This window comes from Chiloscyllium plagiosum, unplaced genomic scaffold (assembly GCF_037043375.1).
Source record: "Chiloscyllium plagiosum isolate Xiang-an unplaced genomic scaffold, Cpla_swu_hap1 HiC_scaffold_6, whole genome shotgun sequence".
Taxonomy (NCBI): Eukaryota; Metazoa; Chordata; class Chondrichthyes; order Orectolobiformes; family Hemiscylliidae; genus Chiloscyllium; species Chiloscyllium plagiosum.
The window spans coordinates 15,714,563-15,741,037 of NW_028270144.1; the positions used below are offsets into that span (position 1 = coordinate 15,714,563).

Consider the following 26,475-nt stretch of genomic DNA (forward strand, 5'->3'; position numbering starts at 1 on the left):
ATCCTTCAGGATTGGTGAGAGATAGAAACATGATGGAAAGTTTGCTGTTTAAAAATGCATGTTAGGGAGAACAAAAGGGAAGGTCAGAGACAGATTGAAGGGCAGGACAATTGTCATGGTACCTAAAGGAAAAGGATATAATGGTTACAAGTAAAGCAACAAAGTATTGGTCCAAAGAGATAGAAAGATAAAACTTGTCTCTGTGTGAGTGCATGTGTGGGCAGATGTTATCAGTAGTCAGCATAGAATCATAGAATCCTGAGTGTGTGGAAGGAAGCCATTCAGCCCATTGAATCTACATCAACCCTCTGAAGAGTAACCCATAACCTATCTCTGTAACTCTGGACTTCCCATGGTTAACCCACCTAGCCAGCACATTCCCAGACACTATGAGCAATTTAACATGGTCAGCATACCTAACCTGCACATCTTCAAACTGTGGGAGGAAATCGGAGCAGGAAGTAATGTTGCCCTGGATGGCCTGGGACAGTAAGCATGGATTTTGTACTTGACAGGATACTTCACAGAGAGTCTCAAAAATAAACATTTGTTGGACAAAGACAACTAGTTACATAATGGAGAGATATGAAGGGCATTGAGAACAAGAAGCCACAAGTGCACTTAATAGAAAATTACTTGACCATCTGGTAGATAAAGCTGCGAGCAGGCTTCACAGTCGCAATGTCTAAAACAACCCGGTATCAAATCACACGCCACTAAATCGATAACAACTAAATCGAGCAGGGAGGAAGCAGTATGATCTGATCATCCACATTTATTCTAAATATTCCAACATTGAATACTGTCAAATTCAAACAGGAGCAAACAGTTAAAATGTTGGCAACATTCTTCATCAATCCCACCCAGTGGTGAGTACACTGCGTTACAGTGATCCCAACATCTGCTTCCATTCTAACTCTTTTTAAGTCTGTGAGCCTTCTGCATGATGTGGAGGAGCTGGTGTTCCTCTGGGGAGGACAAAGTTAAAAATCACACAACACCAGGTTATAGTCCAACAGGTTTATTTGGAAGCACTAGCTTTCGGAGCGCTGCTCCATCATCAGCTACCTGATGAAAGCTAGTGCTTCCAAATAAACCTGTTGTTGTGTGATTTTTAACCTTGTCTTCTGTTTACTGTCATTTTATCATATGTATCCCTGATACCCTGGAAAAACCAAAGTGTTTCTCAACAGCTCACACAAGCTGCAAAAATTAAACCAGTAAAAGCAGCAGTTGAAAACAGTAATCTTAAAAACCTGCACCACACAGACCGAGATTACCATGAAACAAGGGATTTGGTTTGGGGGGGGAAGTGAAAGTGACAGGGAGTATGGAGTTAAATGGAAAGATAAACAGCAGGATAGCATGTGTGCAGGCGGATTTAAGCTTGAGGCAGACTAGGAACGCAGCAAAAAGGAAGGATAACTTAGACATCTTATGACTTCCAATATCTCTAATGATAAGAAAGTTAGCATTAAGGCACTTTACCTGAATGCTCGTAGCATTCGTAACAAAGTAGATGAACTAACGGCACAGATCATCGTGAATGATTATGATGTGGTAGGCATCACAGAGACGTGGTTGCAGGGGGTTCAGGACTGGCAGTTAAACATCCAAGGATTTACAACTTATCAAAAAGACAGGGAGGTGGGCAGAGGGGCGGGGTTGCCTTGTTAGTTAAGAACAAAATTAAATCTATGGCACTGAATGACATAGGGTCAGATGATGTGGAGTCTGTGTGGGTGGAATTGAGGAACCACAAAGGCAAAAAAACCATAATGGGAGTTATGTACAGACCTCCTAACAGTGGTCAGGACCAGGGGCACAACATGTACTGGGAAATAGAGAAGGCATGTCAGAAAGGCAAGGTCACGGTGATTATGGGGGACTTCAATATGCAGGTGGACTGGGTAAATAATGTTGCCAGTGGATCCAAAGAAAGGGAATTCATGGAATGCTTACAGGATGGCTTTTTTGTAACAGCTTGTCATGGAGCCCACAAGGGAGCAGGCTATTCTGGACCTAGTGCTATGTAATGAACCAGACTTTATAAAAGATCTTAAAGTAAGGGAACACTTAGGAAGCAGCGATCATAATATGGTAGAGGTCAGTTTGCAGTTTGAAAGAGAGAAGGCAAAATTGGATGTAATGGTGTTACAGTTAAATAAAGGTAATTATGAAGGCATGAGAGAGGAACTGACAAAAATCGACTGGAAGCAGAGCCTAGCGGGGAAGACAGTAGAGCAAAAATGGCAGGGGTTTGTGGGTATAATTGAGGACGCAGTACAGAGGTACATCCCCAAGAAAAGAAAGATTATCCTGGGAGGGATTAGACAGCCATGGCTGACAAAGGAAGTCAGGAAATGTATCAAAGAAAAAGAGAGATGCTATAAAGTGGCCAAGAGCACTGGGAAATCAGAAGATTGGGAAGGCTACAAAAACAAACAGAGGATAACAAAGAGAGATATAAGGAAGGAGAGAATCAAATATGAAGGTAGGGTAGCCAGTAATATTAGAAATGATAGTAAAAGTTTCTTTCAATACATAAGAAACAAACGACAGGCAAGAGTAGACATTGGGCCACTTCAAACTGATGCTGGAAGGCTAGTGATGGGAGATAAGGAAATAGTTGGAGAATTTAATAAGTACTTTGCGTCAGTCTTCATAGTGGAAGACATGAGTAATATACCAACAATTAAAGGGAGTCAAGGGGTTGAGTTGAGTATGGTTGCCATTACAAAAGAGAAAATGCTAGAAAAGCTAAAAGGTCTTAAAATTGATAAATCTCCTGGCCCCGATGGGCTACATCCTAGAGTTCTGAGGGAGGTGGCTGAGGAAATAGCGGAGGCGTTGGCTTAGATCTTTCAAAGGTCACTGGAGTCAGGGAAAGTCTCGGATGATTGGAAGATCACTGTTGTAACCCCTTTGTTCAAGAAAGGATCAAGACAAAAGATGGAAAATTATAGGTCAATTAGCATAACCTCGGTTGTTGGTAAAATTCTAGAATCCATCATTAAGGATGAGGTTTCTAAATTCTTGGAAGAGCAGGGTCGGATTAGAACAAGTTAACATGGATTTAGTAAGGGGAGGTCGTGCCTGACAAACCTGTTAGAATTCTTTGAAGAGGTGACAAGTAGGTTAGACCAGGGAAACCCAGTGGATGTGGTCTATCTACACTTCCAAAAGGCCTTTGATAAGGTGCAACACGGGAGGCTGTTGAGTCAGGTGAGGGCCCATGGTGTTCGAGGTGAGCTACTGGCATGGATTGAGGACTGGCTGTCTGACAGAAGGCAGAGAGTTGGGATAAAAGGTTCTTTTTCGGAATGGCAGCCGGTGACAAGTGGTGTCCCACAAGGTTCAGTGTTGGGGCCGCAGCTGTTCACGTTATATATTAATGATCTGGATGAAGGGACTGGGGGCATTCTAGCGAAGTTTGCCGATGATACGAAGTTAGGTGGACAGGCAGGTAGTACTGACGAAGTGGGGAGGCTGCAGAAGGATCTAGACAGTTTAGGAGAGTGGTCAAGGAAATGGCTGATGAAATTCAATGTGAGCAAATGCGAGGTCTTGCACTTTGGAAAAAAGAATATAAGCATGGACTACTTTCTAAACGGTGAGAAAATTCATAAAGCCAAAGTACAAAGGGATCTGGGAGTGCTAGTCGCGGATTCTCTAAAGGTAAACATGCAGGTTGAATCTGTGATTAAGAAAGTGAATGCAATGTTGTCATTTATCTCAAAAGGGTTGGAATATAAAAGCACCATTGTGCTACTGAGACTTTATAAAGCTCTGGTTAGGCCCCATTTGGAGTACTGTGTCCAGTTTTGGGCCCCACACCTCAGGAAGGACATACTAGCACTGGAGCGTGTCCAGCAGAGATTCACACGGATGATCCCTGGAATAGTAGGTCTAACGTACGAGGAACAGCTGAGGATCCTGGGATTGTATTCATTGGAGTTTAGAAGGTTAAGGGGAGATCTAATAGAAACTTACAAGATAATACATGGCTTGGAAAGGGTGGATGCTAGGAAATTGTTTCCGTTAGGCAAGGAGACTAGGACCCGTGGGCACAGCCTTAGAATTAGAGGGGGTCAATTCAGGACAGAAATGCGGAGACATTTCTTCAGCCAGAGAGTGGTGGGCCTGTGGAATTCATTGCCGCAGAGTGCAGTGGAGGTCGGGACGCTAAATGTCTTCCATGCAGAGATTGATAAATTCTTGATGTCACAAGGAATTAAGGGCTACGGGGAGAATGCGGGTAAGTGGAGTTGAAATGCCCATCAGCCATGATTAAATGACGGAGTGGACTCGATGGGCTGAATGGCCTTACTTCCACTCCTATGTCTTATGGTCTTCCAGACTTTTGCTGTTGGTCAGTGACCAAGCAACACCATGTGAATGAGAAAAAGAAAGAGGCCAAGGATAGATATTTTGAGGACACACAGAAATACCAGTGTGTGAGCAGGAAGAGAAACCATTGCAGGGGATTTCTGGGCACTAAATGATACATATGAAAAAAATAGGAGAGTAGAGGTATTGGAGGAAGATGTTGTGGTTAACCTTATGAAGGATTGCAGATGGATCATTAAGAAGGATGAGGAGGGAAGATATTTTGGGACTCAAGCAAATCCATTTAAACACCAGAGCTGCAGAGCCGCTCAGCGCATCCATAGTCTATTCCAGAAGTCATTGCCATGCACTCAGACTCCCATGCAGCAGAGTAAAAAGGAATGAGAATGTAGGTAGTAAGGATGCAAACCAGATTTTAGAGGTACATACAGAGAGTTCTGAGAAAGACAAGTACAGGTTTGAGAAGAGACCGCTCATTCGAGAACTCTGGGTAGCACAGTGGCTCAATGGTTAGCAGTGCTGCCTCACAGAGCCAGGGACCTGGATTCAATTCCACCCTTTGGCAACTGTCTGTGTGGAGTCTGCACATTCTCCATGCGTCTGCATGTGTTTCCGCCAGGTGCTCTGGTTTCCTCCCAGAGTCCAAGGATATGCTGGTTAGAGTGGATAGGCCATGCTAAATTGCCCATAGAGTCTAAGGATGTGCAGGCTAGGTGGATTTTCCAGAGGGCAGTGGAGGCCCAGTCTCTGGATTCATTTAAGAAAGAGTTGGATAGAGCTCTCAAGGATAGTGGAACCAAGGGTTATGGAGATAAGGCAGGAACAGGATACTGATTAAGGATGATCAGCCATGATCATATTGAATGGTGGTGCAGGCTCGAAGGGCAGAATGGCCTACTCCTGCACCTATTGTCTATTGATTAGACATAGGAAATACACAGTTACAGGGTTACGGGGATTGGGTGGGTGGGTGGGAATCTAGATAGGATGCTCCTTGAATGGTCAGTGTGACTTGATAGGCCGAGTGGCTTGCTTCTACACTGTAGGGATTCTATGAATGACAGCTTGGAGATGGATGGTAGTTTGCAAGGATAGCCAAGTCAAAAGTGAGATGGTGTGTGTGGATGACTGCGGGGCAGGGTGTGCAATTTATCACAGATTTGAAAGGAGCTCACAGAATCACAAAATGCAATACAGGAGGCCATTAAAGTAACCATACTGTGCAAGTTCATAACTAACATTAGAATCTGCAATGAGATGTCCATCTCTCTGGGTAAAATTGTCAGGTGCTGAAATTGCCCAGTAGAATCCAAAGAAAGGGCTGCTAATAGAGTTCAACTTAAACAACCATCAGGAGAGGCTGAAATGACATAGAGAAGATTTTTCTGCTTGTGGAGGAATTAAAACATACCAGCCGAAAAGTAAACAGACCCATTAGGGAATTTAAGAGAAACCTCCTTACGCAGAGACTACTGAGAATGTGGAACACTACCACATGAAGAAGTATAGCAAAGATGCATTTAAAGTGACACAGAGAAAAGTAATCAAAAATAAAATTAAAGACTCTTTATCTGAATGCCTAAAGCTGAACTTATGGCACAAATAGAAATAAAAATGGTTTAGATTTTAAATGCTGTATGTGATATCATTACAAGGTGACTGCGTTTGGAATATTCCAGAATAGATAGCATTTCAAAAGCACAATCAGCATGGAAAGGGAGCAGGGGTGGTCCTAATAGTAAAGGATGATGTAAGAATACTGTAGTGATTGGAACAAGGTCAGCCAGAATACAAATTCCCTGACTCGGGCTGTTAATCTGATCCAATTAGGGACACCTGGCTAATAGAAATAAACAGGAGTGTCGGGGGATCTGCTCAGTCTGGGACCAGCTCTGTGCTAGCTGGGTTACTATCATGTACAATGCATGCGTAAATAAAGTGTGACTTGGTGACAGGTTACTGGCCTTCATGGAGTTATTTCAAACATTAGTAGGAAATGGCATTGGTTATTGAAGATCAAATAGTATAATCGGTACTGATGGAGTTTAGCATAAGCAAGAGTGGGAGGTATTTACATGTCACCAATCAGAAATTATATCATCAGACAGCCAGTTAAGGGGGCAATAGAAGCGGGCAACAAAGGCAATGTAATAATTGTGCTGATTTTAATTTTCATTTAGACTGCACTGCACTGCCAATTAAATTGGCAAAAGTCGTATTGGAAGGTAAATTGGTAGAATGTTTGCAACAATGTCCTGGTGCAATATTTTCTGGAGCCAAATAGAGATCAAGCTACTTTAGATCTCCTATTAGATAATGAGGCAGAGTTAATTTATAATCTCATAGTAAAAGATCCACTGGGGATTAGCGATCATAATACAATTCAATCATGCATTAAGTTTGAAACTGATACACTGCATCATCAAGCAAGACTTCAATAAAGATAATTACATGGGGAGGAGGGTAGAACTGAATCACAATGGTTTAGTGCACAGATGAAAAGGGATGATAGTAAAGAAACAGAAATAATTTGTGGAAAAGAACGTTCAACAAAAATATATTCCACTGACAAACAGAAACTCAGTAAGAAAGATCCATACTGTAGGGATTCTGTAATGGTTTGCCACCAGTGTTGGGAGTGATACTAGCAATGACATCCAAGTACTGTGAGAGAAACAGTACTTGGAACATTCAATTCCATTTTTTCCATTTTCCAAAGAATTTGTTTGCTTCCTACTTTAGTTGCCCTTTGTGTAAACTTCACTGTCTGAATAGCCTAGTGTGAGAAACCATTTCTTCAACTTTCCACTTGAAATTTTCTCCCAACCAAACTGTTTCTGCCCAATCTTTAACCCATAGCATCTCTAGTACAAATTATAACAGAGAGATGTGGGTGACACGGTGGCACAGTGGTTAGCACTGCTGCCTCACAGCGCCTGAGACCCGGGTTCAATTCCCGCCTCAGACGACTGACTGTGTGGAGTTTGCACATCCTCCCCGTGGGTTTCCTCCGGGTGCTCCGGTTTCCTCCCACAGTCCAAAGATGTGCAGGTCAGGTGAATTGGCCATGCTAAATTGCCAATTTAGGTAAGGGGTAAATGTAGGGGTATGGATGGGTTGCACTTCGGCTGGTCGGTGTGGCCATGTTGGGCCGAAGGGCCTGTTTCCACACTGTAATCTAATCTAATCTAATCTATCCATGATACATTTTACAACGAATTATATTTCCCCTGTATCTACAATCCACAGGCACCTTTCTCCTTGTTGTCAACAGGTTTTTACTTTTCGTAGTTCCAACAAATACAACAGTTTCTACATCAATGGATGAAGGCAGCAATATTTCCAAAATAAACTGGAAATGATTAACCAATGACAGTTCATAGCACAGCCCAACTAAGAGGGTAAAATTCAATAACTAACTAACCATTAGATATAATAAATGACAGATAACATGTTCATAACACCACAGCTTCAAAATACACCACTCAAACAGATTTCAGCTACCTGTATCTCACACCAAAGCCACCTGGTTCTCCTCTTTAAAAAACTCTCTTTTACTCCAAAACAGTTAGAAGCCCCTCCTCAAATGCTCTTCTTTAGTTTACTATCTATTATAGCCCAATCACCAAGGGAAATCACGCTCTCTAAATAAAAGGTGCTACACAAATGTAAGGTGTTGGTTTAGAGTATATCTATCCACTCAAAGCACATAGCATATTACAGTGATTGAACAAAAATGTTTTCCTTAAAGACAGCAGCACCATTTCAATAAAAAAAAAGTGAATGCTGGAACTCCGAAACAAAAACTGAAAATGCCGGAGAAACTCATCAGGTCTGGCAGCATTTGGAGAGAGAAATATAGTTAACATTTCAAGTCCTGAGATCCTGTCAGAACCTGCAACAGCTGGAAAAGTGTGGTATGTGGCATCTGGTGGAGGTGGCAGAAATGGTGACTTGTGATCCTATGAATATGAAGATTGATGGGGTTGAAAAGTCGGGCACCCCACCATTGTTGAGGGAAGAGAAGGCGCGAGGGCAGACATGTAGAAAAGGTGTTGAACATAGCTGAGGGCTCTGTCAACCATGACAGCAGGGAACACTTGATTGAGGACATTTCTGAGGCACATCTGTAAAAGGTGGCATCATTTCAACAATTTAAAGTCTGTGAAAGTGAGGTGATAGATTAAATGATTAGGAATGCTGAGATTCACTGACATTCACAAACAAAAGGACAGCATGAATCTCTCAGCTCTTGCTTCACACAACCAAGCATAATTGGAGTCAGAAAACAATCAATATATTCACCACTTCAGAAGAACAAACTATATTTATAAGACACCTTGAAAACAGTTTAAAAAATTGCTTCACAATAACTTAGCAAAGTATGACTCTGAGCCATTTAAGGAGATCTAAGAATGAAAAACACAATGAAATAGATAGTTTTTACACTTCGATGTAAAAGTTCCTTCCCACTCGCCTGGCTCTCTCTCCTCTCTGCACTCTATTCCTGCCTAAACTCACCCAACTTTTGCCATCTCTGTCCCCTCTTTATGTCCACCTGTTCCAGATTAGACCACAGTCAGTACTCTGTTGTCCCTTTTTAGTTGCCATACTCACAATTGACATACTCACCTCCACCCGAAGCGCCCCACAACCTTTCAAAAACTCTTTGATGTTACTCAGGCATTCTGCTTCTGATTTGGGGTCTTGGTGTATCTGTGGAATGAACATCAGGGTAGAATTAAAGCACAGAACATGAGCACCCAACATTAGCTTAATACCGCTTAACAGCACAAAATGTAAATCTCTGACAAACCACACTCCACACCCAGCGGACACATGGTGCAAAGGAACAGGGTGCGGGCAGCAAAGAATCCCATACCCAAAAAGAGATTGTAGAATACGGGCTTGTAAAGCCTCAATAACATAATGCAACTTGTTTTTCAAGTCATCATTGCTAATCTCAAGATTCTCTCTTCTTTTTGGGTTCTACTATGAGTCTCAGAAGCCCAGTGAAATCTTTGATTATTTGCCCCTTGACCAGGACTGTTTTTTTCCAAAGCCAATTGTTAGATTTCATGATTATGAATACAGTCTCTACCATCTTAGATGCTTTGTATTGCAGAGTTACTTGCAGTAAACCTTTAATCTTGAAAACTGTTCCAGGTGGAAAGCTGTAACTTTTGTTTCTTTACCAACGGTATATAATTTGACACTCATCTCATCAAGTTTAAAAGGAAGATGTCCTTTGATATAAACAGGTTCTGCAAAACACAAGTTGACTGGATCACCAATTTGCTCTGCATTGACTATCCTTTCCAACTCCAGTGGCTCTCCGACATGAATATCTTTGAATATGTAGCCACTTGAGTTTTGGCTGCCTTGTAACTGTGTCTTACTTCTCCACATCTTCCAGAAGTCAGCTATAGCCTTTTCAGATATAGAATTCTCTTTTAATAGCTGTCCAGTGCTTGTGCCTATGAGGTTTCTTGTCCCAGTGGGCTTATGCTGACTCTTAGTATCTGTTGTCTTCCCTACTCTTTGTGTTGATCTGTCAAGTGTATCCTTATGGTTATAATACCTCAATAGATTCTGTTGCACTCCAGTGATAACATCATCTTTCTCCTCTTAAAATATTTGTTATTCTTTCTGTTTTCTGCTTCTAGCACAATCTGAGTAGGTTCTCCAACATCAAATCTTCTCTGGACTCTAATAAAGCTGACAGACCCATCAGGAATTCCAACTATAATTCTGCCACCTATTAGTACTGATTTCAAAGTTCCATACTCTCAACTACCCACTAATCCAGAGAGATCTTAATTCAGTTATTGATAAATTCAAATGAAGTTGATCTCTTCTGTTAAATCTTACCTTTTCAAGAACTTCATTTCTGCTAAGATTAAAGTCTAAAGCTGTGGAACTTCAACAAAAGTGGCAGTGTCTTCCTTTATGCCTTGATGAGCTGTGATATGATTAATTTAGGTTCTTTCTAACACAATTATGCACCTAATTGTTCAGCTTGTGATTTACTCTCCAGCTTGATTGTTATTCCGTATCTTAAGAATGATTTTCTCCAAGATGTCCACTCCTGTGTTTTACTTGGCCTACCTCCAATATTAAAATCTGCCAGATAGCATTATTTTTCCTGCTTTTTTTTTGTAGTTATTTATACTTTTTACTTAGAAACTTTTTTTAAAATTCTGTAGGGTCACAATACTGTTTCTATTCCTGGCTTTAAAGTTCTTTAATTTTGCAGTATATAGATGCTGCTTTAATTAATTACCAAGTAAATTTGAACTTCTTCGATATAGCAATACAGTTTTATTTTCCTTGCCTTAAAGGATTTTAAACTCTGAAATGTAACTCATTAATATCTCTGCACTATTTACAGGAGATTTAGTGTAGTCTTGTGGTCAAAATGGAGCTTTCCTGCATTTTTCAGCCAAAATCAAGGTGTGTTGATTTTTGGTGGGCAAAATGGATGATGTACCACCACCAAACAATGCCAGTGCTTTTCCAAAAATTTCCCAAATAAAGTCTCATGCCTATAGTCTTATTAAATTATTTCCTCCTTGGTTTAAATTACGGATCTCCAACTTTTTTCACTACCTCAACAATGTACTTAGTATCTTCCATTAGATATTTGTCATTCAGACTTTTAAACTGTACATTTGCCATCCTAATTCTGGCCATGCCATGTTACTGCTGCTAAAAACTCAGTTTCAATTACTTCTGTACCCTCAATTTTCCCACAATGGCCAAGTCTTGTGATACTCACTTGCCACAGCGACAATGCTCATGGAGAGCGGTAGGTACTCCTTTTCAAGCTTATAGCAGCCTCAGCCCATTCTGTGCCATTAATTTAAAGTTTTCCTGTTTGACCACAGGAAAACTGATGCTTGTTCGATTCCTAGCTAAACCTCTAATCAGAACTGCTGCTACAGATTCTTACAACCTGAAGGAATATATCATCACCAGGTGCAACTAGCTTCCACCTCACGTTCACTTTGCTTTTCAAATCTGAAGTAAAAGACTTTACCACTACATGCTGTTTTTCCCTTGTTGATCTATTGATGATTTTATCTATAAGCCAGCTAACCATCCAGCTGTTACATCAGCTGACTGGTTGTATGGGTAGAGTATTTAACACAGTAAATATCTAATACTGCTCCTAGGCACCTAGGAATTCTCTGCCATTGGGTGCACTGGAATTCTCAACATAGCTACCTTGTGCTATTAAGCATCAATGCCCACTATTAGGACCATGTTATATGTGCCATTATGCCAACCACCATTAGCATTTGGTTTGGATAGTTTACGGTCACTATCTTTTACTAGTTCTCTGGGACTATTTGGTTTACAGTGGTAAACGAAAGCGTCAAGTAAGCCTTACTGAAAAGAGGCTCTTGTCCTAAACAAAATACAGTTCACTGTATGATACCAATCATGTACATATTATATTAGTCGGGCCAATATTGCTCTTAAAAATATTGGGAGATCTGCAGACAGGCTCCCTACCCTACAAGCTCCCAAGATGTTCTGCTTTTTTTCCACCAAAGACCTCATGACATCATCCGATGGGGCGGAGCTTAACTCAAACTCCAATCATAACATTCAGTTCAATTACTTTATACAAGAATCACAGAAGTACAGCTTAAGTGTCGTAAAGTAGAAAGATCTAGGGAAGGAATTCCAGAGGTAGGGCCAAGTAACTAAAGGTATGGCTGCCAATGGTTGGTCATGAAAGCTGGAAGTGCGTAGAAGGCTAGAATTGTGCAATTGCAGAGATCCGACACTCATGGGGCCTCTGAAGAATACATCTTTCATCAAAACCCAAAATCAGATGCAGACTGACCTGCCATTTATTTACAGAATTTCCTGTTCAATTATAACACTTCAGAGAATGGCTTATTATAATGTAACCCCCTGTAGTTCAAGGAATTTTTACTCCATTAGTTAGGCAGTGATATTTTGAATGGATCATGCTTTTTCACTTTTTGACGGACTTTTGGCGGAAAGTCAAGAACCTGAGATTAAATAGTCAGCACTGAGCAGCCAAAAAGCTGGCTGCACAACAATCAGAGGGGGGTAGTGGGAGCTGAGGCTTTCCTGGAACTTCACATCTGCCACGTAAGATTCTAGAAACAACATACTTATCTGAAGTGTCATTCAAGTAGGTACAAAAACTGTACAAATCCTGTTTTTTAAAGCATCGTATACACCTATTTTCTGTCAAAATTCCTTCCCTTTGGAGATAGTGCACCTTTATACAGGAACAATAGGAGGCCACTTAGCCCCTCCAGCTTGTTGCACACTGTATTGTCCGTTTAGTTTATTTACTCTGAGGATTTATGTTTTTTTCACTTTGATTCTTACACAAATGAACTAACAATTGCAGCTGTAAAAATAAAAAAAAACAAAATATATCCTGAAAATATGCAAATGGAAACAAAGGAAATTTAAAAAGTTATTTTTAAAAATACGAAACAGAAAGACTGGTTAGAATGCAAAATGAATTCTGTTGCAAACTACTATGGAGAAAAATCCACAGATTATTTTTAAAATTTGAATTAGTAGGATGTTTAAAAGAAAACTAATATTAAAAGGTATGAAGGTCAGAGGATCAGGAAGAGACTGGACAAGACCTTATTAGTTATGTTACTGAGCTAGTAATTAAAAGGGCTTGGCCCTCTGACCCAGGTCATTGGTCACCCAAACTACCCAACGTGGATAATTTGAAATCAATGCAAAAATCTGAAAATAAAAAGCTGATATTCATAATGAAACTTGTGGACTGTCATAAAAAAGACTCACTAATGGCCTGTTGAGAAGGAAAGCTGTCATCTTTACCCATTCTGACCTATACATGACTCAAGTCCCCCGCGGCAATAAGATTAACTGTTAACTGCTCTCTGATGCAGCCTACCAAAACACTCAGTTGTATCAAATTCAAAGTGGTCTCTTAGTAACTAGGGGTGGGCAAATAATGTCAGCCTTACCAGAGACACCAGCAGGAAGTAAAACCCTCCACCTCGGGTAGAGGCAGCAGCACAGACTGTAAGCACATTGCGTAGCATGATGATCTCTGCACAGTCATATGCGTCAAAACTACAGCCCCATGAATAGAAAAGCTCAGTTCATCAGTAATCTTAACAACTTGCACAGTGATTAGTCAGCAATGAACAGACAGGAATAGTTTAGGAGAAATGTTCTTCTGAGTCACAGACAGAAGGTAACAATGTGATAAAACTGAGATATTCAAAATGATTTAAGGATTTGATGGGGTAAATCAAAACAAACCATTTGGTGTGGTGGTAGAGGAATGGATGTCAAAGAACAAACAAAGAACAATACAGCACAGGAACAGTCCCTTCGGCCTTCCAAGCCTGTGCCAACGGATTTTGCTCTTCCATATTAAAACTGTCTTCACTTCCAGGATCCATACCCCTCTATTCCCTTCCTATTCACGTATTTGTCCAGGTGCTTCTCGAATGCTGCTATTGTGTCTGCTTCCACCACCTCCTCTGGCAGCATGTTCCAGACACACACTACCCTTTGTGTGAAAAACTTGCCTCGCATATCTCTTTTATACTTCTCCCTTCGCACCTTAAACCCGTGTCTCTTAGTAATTGATCCCTCCACCCCTGAAAAAAGCCTCATGCTTTCCACTCTATCCATGCCATTCATAATGTTATGAACTTCTGTCGGGTCACCCCTCAACCTCCTGCAGTCCAATGAAAACAAACCCAGTCTATCCATTGTTTCTTCATAGCTAAAATCCCCATACCAGGCAACATCCTGGTAAACCTTTTCTGTACCCTCTCAAAAGCATCCACATCCTTCTGGTAGTGTGGTGACCAGAACTGTATGCAATATTCCAAGTGTAGCCTAACTAAAATTCTATAAAGTTGCAGCATAACTTCTTTATCACTAGACTGTGCCCCTTTCAATGAAGGTAAGCAGGCCATCAGCCTTTTTTTATATCTTATCTACGTGTGGTACCACCTTCAGTGATCTGTGGACCTGCACATTCAGATCTCTCTGCATATCAATACTCCAAAAGGTATAATTTCCGCCTGTACTTGACCTTCCAAAATCTATCACCTCAAATTTGTCCAGATTGAACTCAATCTGCCATTTTTATGCCCATGCCTCCAACTGATCTATATCCTGCTGTATCCTCTGACAATCCTCTTCACTACCCACTACCCACTTCCAGGCGACTGACTGTGTGGAGTTTGCACGTTCTCCCTGTGTCTGCGTGGGTTTCCTCTGGGTGCTCCGGTTTCCTCCCACAATCCAAAGATGTGCAGGTCAGGTGAATTGGCCATGCTAAATTGACCGTAGTGTTAGGTAAAGGGGTAAATGTAGGGGTATGGGTGGGTTGCGCTTCGGCGGGTCGGTGTGGACTTGTTGGGCCGAAGGGCCTGTTTCCACACTGTAATGTAATCTAATCTAAAACTTCGCAACCTTGTATCGTCAGCAAACTTACTAATTAGACCAGCTACATTTTCCTCCATATCATTTATATAGATCACAAACAGCAGAGGTGCCAGCACTGATCTGTGTGGAACACTACTAGTCACAGCTCTCCATTCCAAAAACCATCCTTCCACTGCTACATTTTCGTCTCCTATAACTAAGCCAGTTCTGTATCCATATTTCCAGCTCTCCATTTACAGCATCTGACTTCACCTTTTGTTCCAGTCTGCCATGAGGGACCTTGTCAAACTCTTGACTGAAGTCCACGTAGCCAACAACATTCTGAGAAGTGGAGCATAAACTTAAAATTTGAGACAGACCATTCAGGAGTCATGTCAGGAAGCATATCTGCAAATGAAGGTAAGTAGAAATCTGGCATTTCTCTCCTCCAAAATGCTGTTGAGGATAAAAACCCACAGGAAATTTCAAAACTGATGGGGACACAAATTTTTTATTAAGCATCCAAGAACCACCAAGGCCGGTGGATGTGATTAAGATACTAAAGATGTCAAAGATATATATGTGATTATCAATTGGGAATTTTGCTTTTTAATAGCAGATGCAGAGGGATTCTGTAATCAGCTCTGTGAAGATAACTTTTTGTAAAACAAGACGTCAGGAAATCATTTGGAACAGTAACCTAAGTACATAATTTCCAAGAAAGCATGTGGTTCAGTTAAGTGCCTCATAGGATACTGTGATGTTAATTGATGAAATGTTTATACTGTTGTCTTTCAGAAAGGCAGATAAAGCAGATTAGGTGCCACCAGTTTTGTTTGACTTCAGTTCAGAATAATCACGATTTTAGTCAGGAGGAAGTTTTCACCCAAGCAGGAAGGTACAGGTTGTGAAGTCTCTAAGATGTGAGAGTTTGTGTTGAAGTTTACAAGTTGTCCGAGCTGAAAGGAGGTTCAGGCCAGCAGAACTGGAAAGTAGTCATTAAATTATTTCAGCTGCAGCAAGAGAAGAGCAGGAAGAGAACTGGAAAGAATTAAGAACTAAATTAGAGGTCGAAGTGATATTGCCTTAGGTTTGAGTAACTGTAAAGGATTTTGCTGGGAAACTGGATGAAACAGAATGAGGTTTTGTTGGTTATTCTAAGATTTTTCTCAATTCTCATAAAAAATATAGTTTTTTTAATTAATAAACTTGCATTTTATGTTGATGAATATTGGCAGCCTTACGTGAATTTGTTTAATGACTAAACAATTTGATAACCACTGCAAAAATTAAATTTAATGACCCCATCAAACCAGGTCATTGTCCCCATGTCTGCATGGGTTTCTTCCAGGTGCTCTGGTTTCCTCCCACAATCCAAATATGTGCAGGTTAGATGAATTCGACATGCTATAGTTCCCATAGTATTCAGGGATGTGTAGGTTAGGTGCATTAGACAGGGGTAAATATGGGATAATAGGGAGGGGAATGCATCTGGGTGGGTTACTCTTCAGAGGGTCGGTGTGGCCTCGTTGGATCGAAGGGTTTCTATGGTTTCCTCGGATCCTGCCAGATCTGCTGAGTTTCTCCAGTAGTCTCTGTGTTTGTTTCAGATTTCCAGCATCTGCAGTATTTTGCCTTTATTCAGCTCCTCTAACTTTCGCTTCAAATTATGGAGCTCTTCACCTTCGTAAATCCTTCCTTCTGCTGCCACTCTCAAACTTTTAAATTACAGTCTCTCCAGTCATCATCTTGCCAACTTGTGACTGACCTCTTCTCTTTAACTCCACAGCTTTGCTATGTTGCACTGTATCTCACAGTGAAGGTAATAAAATAACTCACTGGAACATTGGTTTACCACCATGCCAGCTCTGTAGCTGATATTATACTTCTCTTGTTGTAACCACTAATAGCCATAGTGCAGCTTCAGACACTTCATAAGATTATCATTCTGTAAGCTAACATGATGAGTTTTGTACAATGGGAAATTTAACGCCAACAATTCATTACCCAACTTTCCATCTATTCAAATGAATTAGTGGAAACTATACTAATCACCAACCATGAAACTGACCTTCACCCTGAATACTTGCAGCCATCATGTAGACATCTGCACAGAAACATGAAAATGACAATTTACCCTAGTCCTCTACTGTTTGACCAAACCAATTGTTTGACTGTTGTACACACACCAACAGAAAATAGTATCAAATGTAACTTAATGACAACATTCTCATCTATGTCAAGTGCAGGTCAACACTAATTTGAGCTTATTCTTTTCTTACTTTGTTGTCTTAATTGAGTTTTAATGCAATATTTTATACAGAGAACAGTACAGCACAGTATAGGCCTTTCAGCCCTCGATGTTGTGCTGGTCTTTTATTCTACTCTAAGATCAGACTAACCACATACTCTTCATTGTACTAACTTCCATGTACCTATCCAAGAGTCACTTAAATGTCCCTAATGTATCTGACTCTCCTACCACTGCTGGCAGTAAAGAACCTACCTCTGACTGCTCCCCAAACTTTCCTCCAATTACATCCCCACATGATAGACATTTGTCATCTTAGAACCCCTACAAAATCCTAAAACCCTTACAGTGTGAAAACAGGCCATTTGGCCCAACAAGTCCACACCAACCCATTCCCCACCCTATTACTCTACATTCACCCCTGACTATTGCACCTAACCTCCACATCCCTGAACACGATGGGCAATTTAGCATGGTCATTTCACCTAAACTGCACATCTTTGGATTGTGGAAGGAAACCCGGAGGAAACCCACACAGACACAGGGAGAATATGCAAACTCCATTCACGAGGTTGAAGTCAAACCTGGGTCCCTGGCGCTGTGAGGCAGCAGTGCTAACCACTGAGCTGCCGTGGGAAAAAGTCTCTGGCTATCCACTCTATCTATGCCTCTCAATATCTGGTACACCTTTATCGAGTCCCTCTAATCCTTCTTTGCTCCAATAAGAAATGCCCTAGCTCCCTCAGCCTTTCTTCATACACATGCCCTCCAGTCCAGGCAGCATCCTGGGAAAGCTCCTCTGCACCCTCTCTAAAGCTTCCACATCTTTCCTATTGTTGACCTTGTGAGGTAACCAGAACTGAACACAATATTCCAAGTATGGTATAACCAAGGCTCTACAGAGCTGCAGCATAACCTCACAGCCCTTAAACTCAACCCCCCTGTTAACAAAAGCCAACACCATATACCCTCTTAACAACCCTATCAACCTGGATGACAACTTTAAGGGGTCTATTGACATGAACCCCAAGATCCCTTTGTTCCTCCACATTGCCAAGGCTCCTGCCTTTCACCCTGTCTTCTGCATTCAAATTTGACCTTCCAAAGTGAATGACATCACTCTTTTCCAGGTTGAACTCCATCTGCCACTTATCAGCCCAGTTCTGTACCCTGTCAATGTCTCATTGCAACTTACAATAGCCTTCCACACTATGCACAACTCCACCGACCTTTGTGTCAAGATTAGACTGGTGCTGGAAAAGCACAGCAGGTCAGGCAGCATCCGAGGAACAGGAAAGTCGATGTTCTGGGCTGGAGCCCCTTCATCAACATTCCTGATGAAGGGCTCCAGCCCTAAACGTTGATTTTCCTGCTTCTCAGATGCTGCCTGACCTAATGTGCTTTGCCGGCACCACTCTAATCTTGACTCTAATCTCCAGCATCTGCAGTGCTCACTTTCGCCTCTACCAATCTTTGTGTCATTTACTTACCCACCCTTTCACTTCCTCATTTTGTATTAGTGCAATTACTAACTTGGAAAGTCTGAGCAGGTAAATCTATATGTAATGTTTGATACTGAAAGCTCCCAATCAGCTGTCAGACAATACTCACAGCTCTTACTAGAGTGCTGTGGGTTCAAGCTGTACTACAGAGACTTTCAGTACAGCACTGAGGAGATGCTGTACTGTCAAAGGTGACACTAAACTGAAACCTCATTTACGCTCTCAGGAGCAATTAAAAGATCCCACAGTGCTATTTTGAAATGATCTCAGTAGCCAACAGGAAACAGAGTAGACATAAGCAGATCATTTTTAGATGGCAAGCTGTGACTACTGGGAACATCAAAAGGATCTATGTGCATGACTTGGATATAGGGACCAAATGCATGGCTTCTGAATTTGCTGATGACACCAAGATAGAGAGAAAGCGTACAGTGTGCAAAGGGAGAGAGACAGGTTAAGTGAGTAGGCAAAAATCTGGCAGATGGAGCATAATGTGGAAAAAGGTGAATTTGCCCAATTTGTCATGAAAAACAGAGAAGTCGTATACAATTTAAATTGATAATTTGCAGAACTCTGCGATACAAAAGCATCTAGATATCCTGGTATACAAATCACAAAATGCTAGTCTTCAAATACAGCAAATTATTAAGAAAGCAAATGAAATGATATTCTTTATTGCAAGGGAATACAGAATTAAGGAAGCAATACCACAGCTGTACAAGGCCTTGATCAAATCACATCTAGAGCATTTGCCAGTTTTGGTAACCTTATTTGATAAAATTATTTTTAGGTCATTACATGTGAAGCAATTCAGAGAAGATTCAGTCGACTCATTCCCGGCATGAAAGGTTTAACTTATGAATTAAAGTTAGACGCTTTGGGCCTCACCTCTGAAATTTAAAAGAATGAGACAACCATCTGATGAAGGAGCTGCGCTCTGAAAGCCAGTGCTTCCAATTAAACCTGTTGGACTATAACTTGGTGTTGTATGATTTTTAACTTAAAAGAATGAGAGGTTGTCTAATTGAAGCTAATAAGATCCTGAGGGATCTTGATAAGATGGATAAAGGAGAATGTTTCCACTTGTCCCCTTTAGGGGACACTGCTTAAAAACAGGAAGCCTCCATATTTAGATGGATAGGAGGAATAAAGTCTTCTGTCAGAGCATTGTTAGTTGTAATGTGCTCTTCCTTAGAAAACAGTGGATGTTGGGTCATCAAACTTAATCAAGACTGAGTTAGATTAATTTTTAAAAGTCAAGGGAGTCACTCAGATCACCCATGACTTTTCTGAATGGTGGATCGGGTTCTGAATGACCTACTCTTGCTGTGACGTCCAATGTTCAGAAGAGATAGATTCTACACTCCATTAGCCAAGTTAATGCTTAGCTCTCAATCAAGTATAAAGAAAAAAACTATAAGAACATAAGAACTAGGAGCAGGACCAGGCCGTCTGGCCCATCGATCCTGCTCCGCCATTCAATAAGATCTTTTCATGGCCTCAGCTCCACTTACCCACCCTCTCACCATAACCCTTGATTCCTTTATTGTTCAAAAAAAAACTATCTTAACTTTAAAACATTTACTGAAATAGCATCAACTACTTCACTGGGCAAGGAATTCCATAGATTCACAACCCTCTGAGCGAAGGTGTTCCTTCTCAAATCAGTCTTAAATCTGCTCACTCTATTTTTGCGGCTATGCCCTCTTGTCCTAATTTCACCTGCCAGTGGAAACATCCTCTCTACTTCTATCTTATCTATTCCCTTCATAATTTTATATATTTCTATAAGATGCCCCCTCATTCTTCTAAAATTGCAAATCGGCTTCCATGTTCCCTACGTTACAAGTGTGGCCACATTGAAACATTCTTCATTGGCTGAAATGTCGTGTTGTGATTGTGAAAGTGAAGGTTGTGAAAGGTAGTACAGAAATACAATAAAGTCTTTCTTCCTCAGGACAGGTCAATGAAATGGTAAATAATCATTTTTATATCTTGTACTAAAAGATATAGGCCATTTAATAGAAGAATATGATTAAAATAATTTGGTTTCACTTGGTCATTAGGCAACAAGTGTTCTCCTCCAAGTTCATCAGTGGCACTGATGCTCAGTACCACAGTTCATAAGTTGAATGGATTCCAAGCTCTCTTATTAGATAGCTATCCAACTCAACAAGTCAGAAATCTCAAACATTTTATTTGACAGATAAGCAAAATCTATTCATTAAAAATACCTTGAGACTACGCAATTTTGTGGTCATGTATTGTTACCTAGCGGAACATGGATCCAAATGTTATGGATTGTGGGCAGTCAGATGATACAGGGACAAAAAGAGATCAGTCAGCCTCTAAATTCAATTTTAGCTAATCTGAATCTCACATCATCTACCTATTTTTCTCAATATCCTTATCCAACAAAAATCAAATCAAAAGAGAGAAAATCAAAGGTTAGATTTTAGATTAATGATCTTCCATCAGCGTAGATGATGCCAGACCACTGTCTACTTGAAATATTTTCTGTTTTTGTTTCATATTTCCAGCATCTGCAGTATTTCACTCTTGAAAAAAATATTCCATCCCAGTCTTGAAATTTAATACTGACCTCCATGCACAACATCTTTTTGGAGAGAGTTCCAGCTTTTGTGTGAAATGCTGCTGGACATCACCCCTGAATGGCCCAGCTCTGATCTTAGAGTTATGCCCCCTTGTTCTGAACTTATCCAGAAGAAATAGTTTATCTCATCCTGCTCACATTGAGACACCCAAAGGGTGTGAAAACTTTGTATAAATGTAGGTTAGTATATTTGCAGTTCTTTAATTGCCTTAAATATATCTATATTACATCACTCTCATAATCACAATCATAAAACCCTGTAAACTTAATCTCTTATATTCAATGGAGCAGAAGCCAAAGTTGCAAAGCTCCAGGAGCAGAAGATGCAATGTTACAGACAGCTCCCTCTCCATCCTCTACCTTCTAGGTAGGGACAGTGTTCATGAGTCCCAGCGAGGGAACCAAGAGAAAACTGGTACAACGTTACAGGCTCCAGGGGAGGAGAGAACCCTCATAGAATGACATCCCCAATGGTGGTTGGGAGCTTTACAGAGTCTGAGGAGGGTGGTAGGGTGATGGGGGATTCACTTTGTTGCCAGATTTTGGGTGTTTGGCGGGAGGGAGGTATACAGTGCAGGGTTAGAGATATGGAAAGGGTGATGAGTACAGAACCTCAGTGTTAATGATAGTGAACTATGTCTGAACATGTGGGGTACAGGCTCCTGGTATAGGATGTACTTGGGGTAAGGGAAGGGGTTAAGGACTGCAGGAGGGGAATCAGATGTCTTTCCGTACATTGACAGCATTGACCCCATGACACGCCATCATGAGAAGGTAGGATATAGGCTCCCAGATTGGGGGTATGGGCGCATGGTGCTGAGGGTGGACAAGGGAATCGGGGGATAGAGATCCCAGAGGTGGGAAAGGAAAGGGGATGATGCTGGAAGTAGAATTGCCATTCTTGATTGGGAATGGGGTGTGGATGGCAGAGTCCAGATCCCCTGGGATGAGGGTGGGAGTGGAGTGGACTGAACAGGTACAGATCCCTGGGGAGTGGGGTGTAAGGGTCAAGGTCTCATGGGATAGGGGTGGAAATGGAGTGGACTGAACAGGTACAGATCCCTGGGGAATGGAGTGGGAGGGTCAAGGTCTCATGGGATGGGGTGGAAATGGAGTGGACTGAACAGGTACAGATCCCTGGGGAATGGAGTGGGAGGGTCAAGGTCTCATGGGATAGGGGCGGGAGTGGAGTGGAGCAGACTGAACAGGTACATATCCCTGGGGAGTGGGGTGTAAGGGTCAATCTCATGGGGTGGGGGTGGACTGGACTGAACAGGTAAAGATCCCTGGGGAGTGGAGTGGGAGGGTCAAGATCTCATGGGATAGGGGTGGAAATGGAGTGGACTGAACAGGTACAGAACCCTGGGGAGTGGGGTGTAAGGGTCAATCTCATGGGGTGGGGGTGGACTGAATTGAACAGGTACAGATCCCTGGGGAATGGAGTGGGAGGGTCAAGGTCTCATGGGATAGGGGCGGGAGTGGAGTGGAGCGGACTGAACAGGTACAGATCCCTGGGGAGTTGAATGGGAGGGTCAAGATCTCATGGGATAGGGGTGCCAATGGCAAGGAGTAGAGGGATATTTCGCTCGAGAGGGGTAGGGGTATACACGGACACCCCAGGACTGGGGTAGAGGATGGAGACACAACCCCCTGGGGTCGGGATTTTTGGAGGGGAGGGGGGATCACCTCGGCAGGTTTACTCACCCTATCGATGGAACCGGGCACCAGCCGCTCCAGGAGGCGGCACAAGACCACGCCGTCCCTCAGGGAGCTCTGCAGGAAAGCCTCGGGGTCCGACACGGTTTTCTTGGGGGAGTCTAGGACCCCGAGGGTGATCAGCCAAGTCACCGTCTGCTCAGCGGAGCTCATCGCCACCGATCCCCATTCACCGACAGCGCGGCGATCCGAGCCTTGGGCCCCGGGACAACAGTCCCCTGCCTGCTACCCCGGGCCCCGGGACGATCCCGACCCCGGTCCCGGTCCCGGTCCCGGTCCCCGCGGTTCACTGCTTCCCGAGGTGCCGGCTCCGAGCCCGCAAGCCCGGCATCACTCGGTACCGACAGAGCGGTGTGTCCGGGAGGAGGGTGGTAATGCCCGGTCCCGGGGCTGGGGCAGGGGCTCTGGGGCTGGGGCTCGGGCTCGGGCTCGGGCTCTGCCTGCCGCACCCCCTCCCTCTCCGCTCTCCGTCCCCCGGGCGGGTCTCTTTGTTTCTCCGGGACGACCGCGGCTCCGAACCTGCCGCCCACCGCCGCCGCTCAGACTGAGCCCGGAGCCGGCTCCTGCCGCCCTCTAGTGCCGCCCGGGACCCAGCAACAGAGGAGGGCCCGGACACCCCGACAATTACCCCCTTCCCCGACAATTACCCCGTTCCCCGACAATTACCCCGTTCCCCGACAATTACCCCCTTCCCCGACAGTTACCCCCTACCCCGACAATTACCCCCTTCCCCGACAATTACCTCCTTCCCTGACAATTACCCCCCAACCCCGACAAATACCACTTCCCCAACAATTACCCCCACCCCGACAATTACCCCCTTCCCGACAGTTATCCCCTTCCCCAATAATTATCCCCGTCACAACCCCAACAATTACCCCTTCCCGACAATTAGCCCTTCCCCACAATTACCCCCCTTCCCTAACAATTACCCCCACTCCAACAATTACCCCCTTCCCCGATCATTACCCCACCCCAACCCTGACAATTACCCCCTTCCCCAACAATACCCTCTTCCCCGACAATTACCCCCACCCCAACAATTACCCCACCACAATTCTGACAATTACCCCCTTCACTGACAATTACCCCCTACTGCGACAATACCCCCTTTCTGACAATTACACCCTTCCCTGACAATACCCCTTCCCTGGAAATTACCCTCCTCCCTGACAATACCCCCTTCCCCAACAATTGCCCCTTCTCCCACAGTACCTCCTACCCTGACAATTACCCCATACCCCCACAATTAGTCACCACCCCCCACAATTACCCCCACCCTCCACTACCCCAACAATATCCGTGATATTGACAATACCCCCTTCCCCACAATATCCCCCTACCCCAACAATACACCCCCTACCCCAACAATACCCCTTCCCTGACAATTACCCCTAATCCCAACAATATGCCTTTTCCCCGACAACACCCACTACCACCACAATTAACCCCACTTTCCACAATGACCACCCACCCCCACAATTATTGCCTCCTACCCCCACAATTACTCCCCCACCCTGACAAATACCCCCACTCCAACAAATATCCCAACCCCAACAAGTATGCCCCCACCCAACAACCACTATCCCCAACGGGGCAATTACCTACCCACCCCCACTGCAACACCCAAACATTATCCACATCCTTACAGTTACCACCCAACCTGACAATTACCCCCTCCCCACCTGACATCTACCCAACTTTCCTCATCTTCAATTATCCCCACCCAGAGATCAACCTCACCCAATAATTATCCATTCCAACACCAAGATGATCACTCCACCCCAAAATGAACACAAACCCCCAACCAGACAACTACCCGCTTGGAAAAAACAAATCCCCACCCTGGACAAATACCCCCATGCAGACAACGACCCCCAAAAGAACTAAATCCCCCATCCCATCAGTTAACCCCCCCCCCCCAAATAAACACAAATATTCCACCCCAAACAACTACCCATATCTGGATATCTCATTCCATATTCGCCCTCCCCCAAACATCTCACACACCCCACATCCCACTCACACACACCCTTAGTAGACTCAATGGGCTGAATGACCTACTGCAAATCCTGTGCTTTATGAACAACTCTCTACACTCCCTTTCGAACTCACTTAAACATCTCCCTTCACCATTTCCCCAACAAAAACCCTGATCATCTTTCTCCTCACCTTCCCCAAACTCCTCCCAGTCATCACTCTCACCCTTGACCCTCCAAACCCCGAACAATTGCGCTCCCCTCCCAAACCCACCTATATCTCTCTCTTCCCCTTCCCTATCCCCACCACCATGTCTGCTCTGCAACCCAAACCCCAGACAGGTTCATCAATTAGATCTGAGACAAGTGCTAGTTCTTTTCCTGATCTCATTAGGAAGCATTGTTTGTGTAGTGGTGAGTTTAAAGTTACCAATATAAAGGGTAGAAAGAACAATTCAATAAACTTGATACTTTTAGGTTGGCATCAAACTTCTGGATTGTTGTAAATACTCAACTGGCTCAATGTCATGGAGTTTCTCCTTGGGGCAATTATGAACAAGGAATGAGTGCAATTTGTCACAATGGAATAAGGTTATAGATGAGTGTGTAGAATTAGAATCAGGAGCTGTATGAGATAACTTTGGTCTTCCCAATGTCTGGTTGGAGTAGGCTAGAGAACAATTGTGTTACGCATGTTATGTTTGAAGGAGTTTTCATTTTTAAAGAACATCCTTCATTACACTTGAGAAGTTGGTAGTGAGCTGTCTTCTTGAGCTGCTGAAGTCCATGGTACATCTACAGTGCTATCAGACATTGAGTTCCAGGACTTTGACTCAGGAATACTGAAGAAACGGCAATAAAGTTCCAGATCAAGATGGCATGTGGCTTCTAGTGAATTTGCAAGCATGTTGCTCTTATGCGTCCGCTGCCCTTATTCTTCCACGTATTGCAGGTTTGAAAGGTGCTGTGAAAGGAGACTGAAAATATTATGTCGATGGTACAATCTGATGTCACAGTACATTGGTGGTGAAAAGAATGATGGTAGATGGGGTGCCAAGCAGGCAACTGCTTTTTCAAACTTCTTGATTGTTGTTGGAGTTGCACATATCCAGTCAAATGGAGAGCATTCCATTAGATTTCTAACTTGTGCTATGTAGTAGAGCTAAAGGAAGTCAGGAGATGAGTTACTGTCCAGGGAATTCCTAGCCTATGACCTGCTCATGTTGACACTATTTATATGGCTTGTCCAGTTAAGCTTCAGATCAATGGTAACTCATAGGTTGTTGATTTTGCAGGACTCAGCAATGGTAATGTCATAGAATCTGACCATTAATCTTTGATATTCATTCTAGTTAGAGACAGCCATTGCCTAGGACCTTTGTGGTGTAAATGTTTATCAACCCAAGGCTGAAGTGGTGGACATGTCTTTCCACATATTTATGTGGGCTGCTTCAGCAAATTGTGAATGATGCTGAACATTGTGCAATCATAGCAAACATCCCCACTTCTGACCTTTGATGGAGGGAAGCAGCTGATGTATTTATATTATTGTGGTTTTTTTTTTATTTTCAGGTGTTCCTTTTTCAGTCTCACGAACTCCTTCATTAAGTGATGCAGTGACTTAATAACAATATCTGCTAT

At 42.8% G+C, this 26,475-nt stretch overlaps 1 protein-coding gene across 4 annotated transcripts in view; it reads right to left on the minus strand.

Annotated features, from left to right (window-relative positions):
- The window catches only part of LOC122550467 (rho guanine nucleotide exchange factor 7-like), a 137,417-nt gene extending 114,047 nt beyond the window's left edge, over window positions 1–23,370 (minus strand). Inside the window, exons 1-2 of one of the 4 annotated variants that reach the window (XM_087987899.1) lie at window positions 22,844–23,370; window positions 8,983–9,066 (exon numbers count right to left, since the gene is read on the minus strand). In XM_087987899.1, the coding sequence (XP_087844025.1) occupies window positions 8,983–9,066; window positions 22,844–23,008 (249 nt within the window). In that variant the 5' untranslated portion in view covers window positions 23,009–23,370. The remainder of the gene's footprint in view (window positions 1–8,982; window positions 9,067–22,843) is intronic. The other 3 variants (XM_043691228.2, XM_043691224.2, XM_043691226.2) reach the window with 3 other exon arrangements.
- Window positions 23,371–26,475: the final 3,105 nt, after the last annotated feature.